Below are 12,122 nucleotides of genomic sequence, written 5' to 3'. Positions count from 1 at the left end.
TGGGGAGGAGGTGGGTTGTGTTTTTTTTTTAAATAGAGTACACATGAGGTGGGAGATTGCAGCAAGTGTGGCTATAGAGCTTGTGTGACTTTGCTGTGTTTTAAGTACCTCTATTCTCTATACACCTTCTCCCCCCCTCCATCTCGTTCTCTGTCTCTCGACCTTAAAAGGAAAAATTCATCTGAACAGCCTATGTTGTCATGGAGACCACAAGCCAACTCTCTTGCACTGCTCCCCCTGTATCAGGGGGAGACGTTACCATGGTGACTCATTCAAGGTACCCCATACCACAGTAAAGACTATTGTGATGGGAGCAAGAGGAGCACAGATAAATGTTTCTGGAAGCAAACATTTCAAGGCCTTGCACACCGAATGTTTATGAACGTGATGTACCTACAGACGATCACTCTTCATGTGAACGGCTATAATAATCATAACTGCTGTACAGATCCGCTAGGAAGAAAGGAATTTGCCATTTCCAGGCCAGAGGTGGAAAATGAAATCTAATTGAACAGAGGGTCACGTGTACTTCGCTCTTTAATTATACAGTGCATTAATTACATGTCTGCTCAAAGGCAATTATACCCTAAATATGTAATGTCTCAAGCATTTCTCGTATTTGTATGAATACATTCAGCACATTGACAATGCTGGGAGCAACCATTTTGCTTCTAAGGCAGACACCAGGCAGCTGGAATATTACCACGTATTACATATATGTTATTCATTTACTTTTTGTTATACATTTTTTAATGAACCTTTCAAACACTGCTTATATGTATTGTTATTTCAAAAGCTCCATCGTTTGTCCCGTTGGCCTTGTTTTACCAATTTTTTTATTTTATTTACATATGGTTTAGTAAAACATTGAAGACCCTAACTCTTCCCTCTATGAAAGGCTCGATTCAGTAAGATGTCCAAAATCCAGGCTAACAAACCAAACAGCCCTAGTAAGCAATTCAACTCTGTGGACACACAGTCAACAAGCAATAACCATTCAACCGCGCGCATACTTCCTTAAAGTTCCAGTTTTTGTAGGTCCCACTGTTGCAGGTAGTGGGGATCATGGACAAAATGGGACATCTGGCAAGTAGATGCTGCCAGGTGGCTCTTCCGGTAAGGTCAGCGGGTGTTTAAGTCTTGACCCCAGCCACCTCTGGCACTGGTCTGTTTTGGAGTGCGCACAACTACAGGTAACTCTGAATACGCCCCATGTCTGGGACCCCTACAGTATGAACTCAAACTGATAGAAGATAAATATAACCTTTACACGTACATAAATATATTCTGTAGATTTTGAAATATAACAAATATTTAGCATATAATAACTGTAAAGGACCTCTGAATAATAAAAAATGGGAAATAAAGGTACAAACCTTAAATAGCTTAATTAAATATTATCCACATTGCAAGTAGTGGTGCCTAGTGCTGGGTTTTATTTATTAAATATAAATAGGTAATGGAATTGCAAAAATTACTTTTTTTATTCCGGTATTGCAAGCAGTGATGTAACCTGGCCTAGGCTGACCAGGCCAGCAGGTGGCAGCCCCCCTGCTGCAAAACTGGGGGCAAATCGCCGAGAGCGTGTGTGTTTCCTCATGAGTTATGCAGAAGAGAAGACATGGATGTCTTGGGCCTTTTCAATCTACTTTTGATCTGTGGAGCACCACAAAATAAAATATTCTACACCGCTTTACCTCCATATTACAACTTCCATGCACAGCACACTCACAGAACTCCTGCCTTCCCAACCTTCTCTGCTGCCTGCCAGGTAGTGGCGCCAATATGCGATGCACCCAGCAATGACAGCACATCTGCACAGCTTGGGTTGTTGTCTGTGAACTTGTCTTAAGATGGCTAAGGGGAGAGGGTGTTTAGCTTCATCTTAAAACTACCCCTAGTCTGTCGGAAAACGTACCTTGTGGACCCCAATATACACACACACTTATGTTAACACACCCACACAAGCTTACACTCTCAAACACCACCATTACACAGTCTGCAGGCAGTCATATTGTACGGTTTTATATTGAATGACTTGGTTCGCTAAGATTCCTTCTGTATAAACAAAAACATATCGTGACCTTTGTACCTAGTTCACATTTTGCTCATGCACAGTCCTAAAAGCACTAGTTTGATTCCGCTACATGACACCGCACAGATTTACAGACATCATACCCAATACCTAAACAAGAAGCGGGGGGGGGGGTGACTTCGGGAGCAGAAATAAACAGATAAGCTGTTACTGTTAAAGGAAACCACAGAACAATTACTCTGACAGGGAACAAGCATATAGCATAGGTACGGTAGTTACTGCATTTGATTATGCTAAAAGCCTTGAAGCTGACAGCCTCTCCTTCTAGCTGAAAAGCATATTTACACCCAGTTCCAAAGAGATGGTAAATTCACCTACCATTGTTGAGTAATAGTCTGCTAAACCGATGGCTTATTATAGACACTAACTGGTTATTAAATATGATGCCATCACTCTTGCGTGAGCCCAAGGAGCAGGTACAGCTAGGTAGCCCACAGACCCTTGCCCCTCCCCACTCACATTGTGAGTATATGTATATATGTATGTGTATTGCACACCATTCCAAATCTTCCAAGCCTGGTGCTAGTAACCAGCAGTTTCCATACAAAGCACTCTCAAAAGATGGTGAGCACTCCAGGTCTTTAAGTTAACAACTTCTCTTTATTCAAAGTCAATTCGACGTTTCAGTCATTGCTGACCTTCATCAGGACGTAACAGGGTACAAGGATGCCAACCATCTTTTGAGAGTGCCATACACACACACAATCATCCTCACTCCCTTACCTGGAACGCTTCGGTATACCCGCTTTCACACTAAACCATGCAGCCGTTGACAGAATTGCTCTACATGCCTCTAAACCAGAACATCGCAAACAAGCAGAGACGTAACCCACAAAATCAGATACTCAAGAAGTAGACAATGGATCACATGGACTTTTCTTTAGGAAAATTGTAACATCCAACCCTCATCTTGTGTCTGCTCTTCAATATGCTGGCGTTTATGAAACATTTAATGAGATTCCGTGGAGAGGAATTTAATAGGAGAAGTAACAATTATAAAGCATGTTCCAGGGCCCAGTGCAGGCTGGGAAATCTGCAGCTGATCTTGTCGGTTTCTCATTTTTAAGCTTCGAGGCCCTGAGCGATTTACCTTGTTACTATGTCTCTGTTCGACTGTAACTGTCCTTAATAAGCGTACCTACACCTTTTCTTTGTTTTAAAGGCAAAGAATAAGCAATTTCAGTTTTACCTGTAACTACATTCATTAACTTGCTTTGATTTTAAAGCCGCCTTGTATGCCTACAATATCTTTTTGTGAGGCACTTACAAGTTGAGCATTTTTTCTTAATTTTATTTTTAGCATGAGGGCTTGCTTCTAAAACGCAATAGCCACAAAGGTGGCTTACACTTAGTGTTTCTTTATCTTTTAAACCACCCCATGAAACTATACAGTATTGGAAAGACAACCCAGGGTTATTTACTAGGAGCAATTTTTTTTTTTTTTTTAATTTTAAAAGCAATTATTTTGTATGACATATAGTATTATATATTTTACTTTTGTTACACTGACCCCTGGTTTATAACAATGTATATAGACTCATTTTGGATCTATGACCCCAGGGGAGCCACTTGTGTCATCCTATGGGAAACCCTCAGATCTTTCCAATCCTGTGGCAGCTGGCATTGGGGGGGGCTGCAGCATACATTAAAGCACACAGACCCTGCTGCATCAAGGTGATTGCCACCACCCCGTTTGTTCAAGCAGTTTCCAGTCATAAAGGGGTTAAATAACTTATTCATGCATACACATCGTTATCAAGGTAAATAAAATGATCTTCAGTCACCCATCTGACCAGAAGTGTAAGATTAAGTGAAGCAGACACATTAATTCATGGTTTGTCACCATTGCTATCTCAGCACAGTACTGATTAAACAGAACACTCCATGTTAAACCATATTTTTATTTCACTTCCTTCTATACCAGAAAAAACCAAAATGTTAAAACAAAAATACAAAATTTCTTAGAAATCATAAGCCCAGTTACCCAAACATTGTTCAGTCATCCCATGTGGTACAGATGATCCAAGAGCTACAAATAATGATTTAACAGTTACAGATGTGTTATCGAGCCACAAAAAAGTTAAAATGACACCAGTATGTCTCATGTAAGCTACATTTAGCAGTGATGCATTTCAAATTGAATTGTTGATTCCCGAATTGTGAAAACGAATGGATAAATTCCGTTTAAGTTCCGTGGCTCTTTAACTTGCGGCTTTGATAAGCACAAGACCCATTATGCTGCCAAAAACATTAAGCCCTCACATAATTTCTGTACTAAAGATCTGCATGACAATGTAGATTTAAATACTACAAAAAGATATTAAAAATAAAAAGGTGAAGAATCTAACACTAAAAGCAACAGTCAGGGCTGCAAAGGAGTTCACTTACCTTTCCTAAGCAGAGGTGTTTATCTTCACCTCATCCCCTGTCCACAAAAATCAGTCACAAGCCAACATTAAAATGCAGCCTTCAAAGAAATATTTCTGCTTGAAAGGAACTACCCTCTTTAGCATGAGAAGACCACAAATGACGCATTTACAGTAGCTGTGGTTTGGCTGATTAAGACCAACTGCCTCCTCTGTGACTTGGAAAAATATAACCATATGCCTCCTTACCAGAAGCACCAATATGTTTCCTTCGCTTCTATTTGGGTACCAGGTCAGAAGAGTGTTGCGTCTACCTTAGAGTCACACGTGGAGGAAGATACCGATTAAATATGTTGGCGATTTAAACATTAACACAACCATGTGGTTGTCTTACAAATCCAGGATTTTTGGAATGACGATCTTTCCTTACGCATACCTTCCAAAATGTATGCAGTGCTCGTGTAGGTTACCATCACATGTATCAACATCCATCTAAATCAAGTAGTATTTACAAGTTCTACAGATCATAGATCTTCCAGAAGAACAGAGCACCAGAATCACAGTGCAAAGTTGGGACAGACTGTACATAGGTAAGAAAGGGTCAGAGTATAATGAAAACCTCTAGGTGAGGGTGACTGATGAATACAGGCGTTATCGGCCGCAGGAACCTGGGGTAGTAAGAAAACGTATTTACAAAAAGGCTGCTCAGTTCAGTGGTTACATCGATCTCACAAGTCTATCCTTGAGTTGTTCAGTGAATAGGGCATGGCTGGTTTGGCAGGGAACCAGCATCCATCAGGAGAAATTCTGGGCTTGTACTGCTGTCCTGCAGTAGAATCTGGAATGCAGCTTCTTTGATTACCTATAAGCAAACAATGCCAAAAAATAAATCAGACTAGATCTGGAATTATGGGAAGATATATACATCTATAAAACACACCTTAATTTTAATGACACCGCCTGAAAATACACGGTATACGGTTCACAATTACTCACATGGTCTGGGGGTTGAAGAGGTGCGAAAGTTCGAAGCACTGAGAGGAGATGGACTGTGTTGCTAGGTTGAGAGCTGGACTCAGGGCTATGGGGGGAAAAAAATACATCAAAACAAAGTTCCTGAAAGATCTGTAGAATACGACATATACACAATAGTCCTCTTACCAGAAAGTGCTGGACTTAGGGCAGTCAAGGGAATGGCTCCATGTAGCTGTAGAGCTGCCTGAGCAGCAAAAGGCATCTGCAGGCCGGTTCCTGAGAAAAAGAAATTGGCAGAAATTTCGATACATGTAAAGACTGCCCGTAGCACTACCCAAGGCAACCTTCCTCTGTATCTAAAAAGGTATAAAGAATAATTCGCTAAATACAGCTTACAAAACCAAGAAATACTGAATCACTGATATTTAACACACTTAAACGAATCATAGGCAGGTTTTTTTCTACCCACTTTATGTGTAAAAGAAAAGAAAGAGTGTGTGTGCTTGCAGAGTTTTATCAGATGGAAAAAAAATTACCATACAGCTTGATCTCCAAATATAATGCATGGATAAACTATTATCCTAAAAACACATCAGGAAGCCAGTCTACGGAGGCACTCACCTTCGGCCAGCTTAGCCATGAGCTGCAAACGACCTGTAGCGCCAAGATCCACACCACTGCGTTCAAGTTCATCACTGTCCAAAACGGATATATCATTACCGCCATCAACACGATCAGTCACACGGCCAACCTTCATAGGCCGCCCTGCAAGCTCAAACCCATTCAGTTGTTCCAGCGCACGGCGTGCACATTCTGCATCTGCAAACTAAGCACAAAAAATATAAATGATATAATTACGAAGGCTCCTACCTCTGTCAGAGACCTGCCATGATCTTTCATGATCTTACCGTTATGAAGCCAAAACCTTTAGATCTTCCAGTATCTGGCTCCTTCAGGAGCTGAATATTCTCAATCTGTAAACGAAAAAAAAACAAAAAAACATCAGTACTATAGAATAATGCTGAAGTCATACGATGAAGCACAGCAGCATAATAAAATGAGATCATTAGATGTACAAAATTGCCATAAGATTAGCCGCACAGAGAAAGCCACCGCGTTCTTAGGAATACAATATATCTGCCGAGATAGAAAGACCTGGACAGAATGAGCATGTGCAGAATTTCAGGTACTTCAGAAATGATCTATATAAGCACATGTATAAAAACAGACAAGGAGTTGCACGCCAATATATGTTTGCACACGTATATCTATATACACGCTCACCTTTCCAAATGGCTCAAAGATGCCTCGTAACATGTCTTCTGTGATGTTAAAGTGTAGCGAGCCAACATACAATCTCATAGGCCCAGAATTCCCCTTTTGTAGGTTATTTGCCATGGCTGCCAAACGGTTCTTCTCTGCCTGGAGGGCAAACATTATCAGTATCATCAGTATAGAACTACTACTTCCTCAAGTAACACTATATAACTTGTGGACAACAAAAAGCCCAGCTCATTCAATGTTACAAATCCCATACAGATTATATTTTATATAATCTTCAAAATAATTCATTGCCGCAGCCACCATTTTACCTACACTAATAGAAATAATCTCGTCAGTTTAATTCAATTTCTATGTGTTTATTTCTTGTTTCCATGGCAATCAGATGGATTAATGGGATTTCTGTCATCTAGTCACCCCCCCCCCAAAGAATAATTTTCCACCAGCACCCAAGTCTAAAATAAATATAATTGCCGAAATGGAAATAATTAGATGGTTGTATATAGATCCCCAAGGGGGGACAGCAATGAAATTTGGCACATGCCACAATAAGGTATCTTCTGCAATGTTTCCTTTATTCCACAAGTGCAGTGCCATGTATAGTTAACTATGAGCTACTCTATTGCATCATCGAAATACATTAATTTCTGTGTTGCTATTCTGATTAATCAAGGTGTTTCACAGCCCCATTACCTGCGAGGCCTGCACAATGATAGGCACGCCAAGTAACCTCTGACCAGTGAGTCCGATGGCTAGTGGCACAGACTGTATGTCACAGAACTCAACGTATGCAATGCCCTTAGATCGACGGGAGTTTCGGTCTGAAATGATCCTCACATCACGCACCTAGATTTCAATAAAAATATAAAGTCATGTAAACTGAGCAGAAACCTCATTTACACAAATGCTAAAAAAAAAAACAAAAAAAAAAAGGCACCTTACCTTGCCAACCGCAGAAAAGAAGTCTTCAAGATCTCGCGGACGGATGCGTGCAGCTAGCTGCATACAGAATACAGTCCGAGCATCACGCTCCTCTGGGGTCAATGTGTTTTCAGGTTCCCTGAATGAAGAATTAAAACAGGATAAATACTACAACATATGTACAATTTAGAGGCATAAAATATCACAACTTACATGAATGGGAAAAGAAAAGTGTACAACAGCCACTTTTAGGATTTAGAAAACACCTCTACAGTCTTCCTGTAATTCAGTTGTTAAACATTATTATACATGACCACACATTCCAACGTTTCATTTAATGAGCAACATCAATACTTAAGCCCTTTGACTGTGGAACATAACTTGTATCCCAGCCAAGCACTCCAGATAGCAGGTCAGAAGGTACAACCATCCTTTTAACTATTTAAGAGCAAAGCTTTTGTCTATTTTTAGGAATAGACAACTTCGTAATTCACACCCCATCCAAGCCTCGCATACATGCAGTAGCCAACCGACAACCACAACAGTGTGTGAAAGCAACACTTTGTAGTGGTTCCACAAAACTGCTGCAGAGAGGAGATAAGTGGGAATACCTAAGAGGGCTTTTCTCCCGGTGTCGGGGACTGCGGCTCCTGCTGCGCGTAAAGTGATGTCTAATGGAAAAATAAACATGTTATAAATGGATGTTCCTAAACAAAACAAGTGTCTATAAATATCGATATATACACAGACCATATAAGCAACTCAATAGTTACCTTAATTTAGAACAGAAACATAATTACTCAGAGCGTTTTTGTAACAGTTACTGATCAGTGGAGTCTACCTAAGAAACCTGTACTATTACTTTACAGTAGTAAACATAACTTGGTTATAAATTATAATATTCCAAACATCCAGCACTGAATTTATTTAAAATAAAGTTTACATAAAGCTGCCCCTTTTTCAGAAGGTACATTGCACAATGAACCTGAAGGGAGACATACACACATACCCAGGGCTACGATGCCTGGATCGCTCTTCTCTGCGCCGGTCATGGCTTCGGGAGCTGTAGCGTCTCCCCCGGCTCCTGTGTCGTCGTTCACGACTTCGGGGCCTCTCCCTACTGCTTCGATGCCTGTGACGATCCCTACTGCGACTTCGGCTGATTTCAGTTAGGGAAAGGGAAATTTATTTTAATACAATAACTAATTCACTGGAAGATTATAGCCAAAGCTCAATCCATAGCCAACTCACATACCTTCTACGCTGATCACGGCTTCGGCTGTGGCTTCTCTTCTTACTACTGGGTGGAGGGGAAAAAAAAAAAAAAAAAGATAGATGTCATGACGGGATACATACAGAGTATACATACACACCCAGAAGCAGAAAAGCACATGGCCTCACCTGCTGTGGCCTCTGCTGCTGCTGTTGTCTACATCTATTTTTGTCTCCTTGCCTTGGCTTTCCTCCTGCTCAGCCAGACATAGAAATTAACAAGCCAAGCAACACCAGGAAGATCCAGCAAGAGGTGAGGAAAGGGTTATTAAGGAAAAGAAAATGGAGGGAAGAGGGAAAGAGGAAGAAAATTAATTAGTTGAATGCGCAGGTGGGAAATTGCAGATATTCAGTAATCAGACGACATTTAAGTGCACAACTCTCAGGAATAAACATTTGCATACCTTACAGTCCTAACTGGCAAACTGTTGACCCTATATGGAAGATAAACACAAGACATGTCTGCAAAGTGTACCTCCCAATATTACCTTACCTGTGTGGAAGAGGTGGATATTTAAAATAATTAAGGGTTTGCTATTTCCCCCACTGGGTCTTGTTTCACAAAATCCTCGGCCTGGAGCAAACATACAGAGGTCACATTGCTATACAATTTCAGTAGTTACACGCAGACTGCACAGAAGCGTGAGGTACAGACACTCGCACATACAACCGGCCTCGAGAAGTGGATTGTTCCCTTTGCAGGAGTAACATCGAGCACAACATTTACTCCTGACAGCTCTAAAGCACATTCCTAGCTGCTAAATTTAATGCATAATAGACCATTAAGATTTTAAGGAAACATTGTTAAGAGACACTATTATAAAATCATAAACAACGAGCCAGCTTATAAAACCACCATATTTCAAGCGGTTCAGTGTAGTGGGGAAAGCTGCCTGTGTTTTATGGCAAACAATGGCAGATCTGTTTATTCTCATCACACTCAAAAGCTTTTGAAACAAGACATCAAAGATACAGCGGTGAAAGGAAAGGAAGACCTAATATTTGGCTACAACTCTCGTTATTGGTCTTCAGAGAGAGCTGCTAACCAAGAATTCTGAATACCTTGACATGAACGGAAAAAGCCACCCATCCCATTGTATAGTGCTACGGAATTTGATGAAGCTATATAAAAACAATAATAATAATAATAATAGAGAAGGTATTCTTATATCCCACCGTGTTAATGAGTAAAGCTAAACTTCCTTAGGTCTGTATCCAGTGTATAGAGCCCTGGCACCCCTCAAGAGTCGAGAATAAAAAAAAAAATGCAGGGAAAAGCTCTACAACCTGTGGATCGAACCCATAATTAATAACTATCCAGTATGTCACCTGAATTTCCTATGTATAAAACTGCTGAATTATAGAATTTATAAGCATTATCCCAAGCCTGTAGCACAAGGTTAATAGATGGATAGTAAAATCCATGCTGTCAATGGCCACATTTACTCCCACATCTGACAAGCGTCTGATCAGAGAAGCTAATCTATAAACTCTTAACTGAATGCCCACAGGGACAAGCAGTTCCTTCAGTTTGTTAAAAACTTTCCCAGCACTCAAATTATAAATGAGTGACTAGGGCATTAGGGAAATACAATCAAAATGTTTTCATACACCCTACAGAAAGATCTTTGGTTTGGTCCTCTGGTAGTCTTGTCTCCAACCAGTTTTCAAGGCCCTTCCTCAGAAGAGCGGGGTAGAGAAGAGCACTAGGTTCTATGAAGAGAAAGGGATCATTGTGTGTTATTGAGCATGTGATATGGGTCTCTTTAGGGAAGTTAATTGTGTGAGAACACCAAAACCCACCCACAACATATTTATTTTTATAACAAGCAATGAATAATTAAATAACCGTGCAGATTTGACACTTTAGAAGGCAAAACCACCCCCAACCACGCTGTCATATGCATACACAAGGGATGTAAACCCTTCAACTACCCATTTCACACCATTCAAGCTCAAATATGTCTTAATATGCACAGCAGACTTTGGGGGCATAACAAATCAGGTCCAACATTAACCCACTAATGAGGAATTAAGAGCCACTATTTAAATTGGGGGTATTTTGTACAAAAGGTTTAAGCCAAGTGTAACACCATACGTAACGTAAGTGATAGAAGCCCCAATTTATTCTGAGTATATACCCGTTCTTTATTACATACCTCCTTCTCCTTGTTCTTATAAGGAGCTTCCAGCATTGCTTCTATCACAATATCAAAGTCATCCGAAGCCATGTTTGATTTGTGCTCACACACACTGTAGCCTGGGGAGAAAGTAAGTAAAAGCAAATGTGATCCTGTCCCACTAGCAGTATAAACAAACATGCATGGTAAATCTGTAGCAAAGTACTCGCAGAGTATGGAGATATGGATTCTTTGTTGGGGGGGGGGGGGGGTCACTTTAATGAAGTGTTACTGGATGTACTGGAGGGCAAAAAATTGACAGCTTTTATATGTATATCAAAAACCACCAAATTAATCATTTTATAACACTAAAGGCCTGTATTTCACCCACTGAGGGCTGTTACTAAAGGGATGACCGGGTCATAAAACACAGTATGGGGTGGATACAGTCTCAACACCACTTAATACATCTGTAATTCAAACTCACATTGCACATGCATGCATCCTTATATCCATGTTATACTGCATTATGGTTTTCATCATGAGGAGATTACACAGAACATTTCATTCAATGTAATTGCAAGCACGATCATTCATGAACTCTAATGCCAAGATTGACTTTCTCGCCTAAGTATCCACCTTAGTTTCCTATTCACTATCTACTCGCTTTCCCTGAAGAGCCAACGCTATCCTGCTCCTACTGAGGACCTTAGTTGTGTTTTTTAGGGAGCCTGAAAGGTTGATTCAAACAGTAAAGGCTTCCAGAAAGAAAGACGATATCTCCATTTAAAGACATTCATATTTCTCATATGTCCTTGGCCAGGCATACTCCAAGTTCCGCCCAGCAGCTTGCTTACGGCCTGTATACTATTGAGGGAATGCATCTCACATACCGCTGGGCAATACTTAATATGCACTAGAAATACGAGGAGGACGCTTCAAAATGTCATCACAAGAACCGACGTATACATACTACGAGACACAAAACGAAACAGACTCCCACCGAAAATTACCCTCACAAAGGGTTATCATAGGTTATCATACCGGCCACCGAATAATTATTTTTGTCGCTAGAATAATACGCCAGTTTTT

At 40.5% G+C, this 12,122-nt stretch overlaps 1 protein-coding gene across 1 annotated transcript; it reads right to left on the bottom strand.

The window, feature by feature from the left end:
- Positions 1–5,453: 5,453 nt before the first annotated feature.
- Positions 5,454–11,141, bottom strand: LOC149300474 (putative RNA-binding protein 23). The gene is made up of 12 exons (XM_089485129.1): positions 11,070–11,141; positions 9,040–9,101; positions 8,894–8,938; positions 8,648–8,797; positions 8,250–8,309; positions 7,660–7,777; positions 7,411–7,563; positions 6,721–6,858; positions 6,345–6,410; positions 6,058–6,262; positions 5,623–5,712; positions 5,454–5,542 (listed from the first exon to the last, which is right to left on the bottom strand). Exons 1-12 carry the CDS (start codon positions 11,139–11,141, stop codon positions 5,454–5,456), a joined length of 1,248 nt encoding a protein of 415 aa, XP_089341255.1.
- Positions 11,142–12,122: the final 981 nt, after the last annotated feature.

This window comes from Sceloporus occidentalis, unplaced genomic scaffold, assembly GCF_023333645.1.
Source record: "Sceloporus occidentalis isolate IW3139 unplaced genomic scaffold, rSceOcc1.0.p SCAF_24, whole genome shotgun sequence".
NCBI lineage: Eukaryota > Metazoa > Chordata > Lepidosauria > Squamata > Phrynosomatidae > Sceloporus > Sceloporus occidentalis.
This window is presented reverse-complemented; position numbering and strand designations above follow the sequence as displayed.

What these genes read in the sequence shown, in the direction of transcription:
- LOC149300474 (XM_089485129.1), bottom strand. Translation starts at nt 11,141, where the DNA reads ATGGCTTCGGATGACTTTGATATTGTGATAGAAGCAATGCTGGAAGCT. An exon ending in TCCAGGCATCGTAGCCCTGG is followed by an intron (nt 8,310 to 8,647) that starts GTATGTGTGTAT and finishes TTTTTCCATTAG; the next exon opens with ACATCACTTTACGCGCAGCA. An exon ending in TCATTGTGCAGGCCTCGCAG is followed by an intron (nt 6,859 to 7,410) that starts GTAATGGGGCTG and finishes TTTGCCCTCCAG; the next exon opens with GCAGAGAAGAACCGTTTGGC.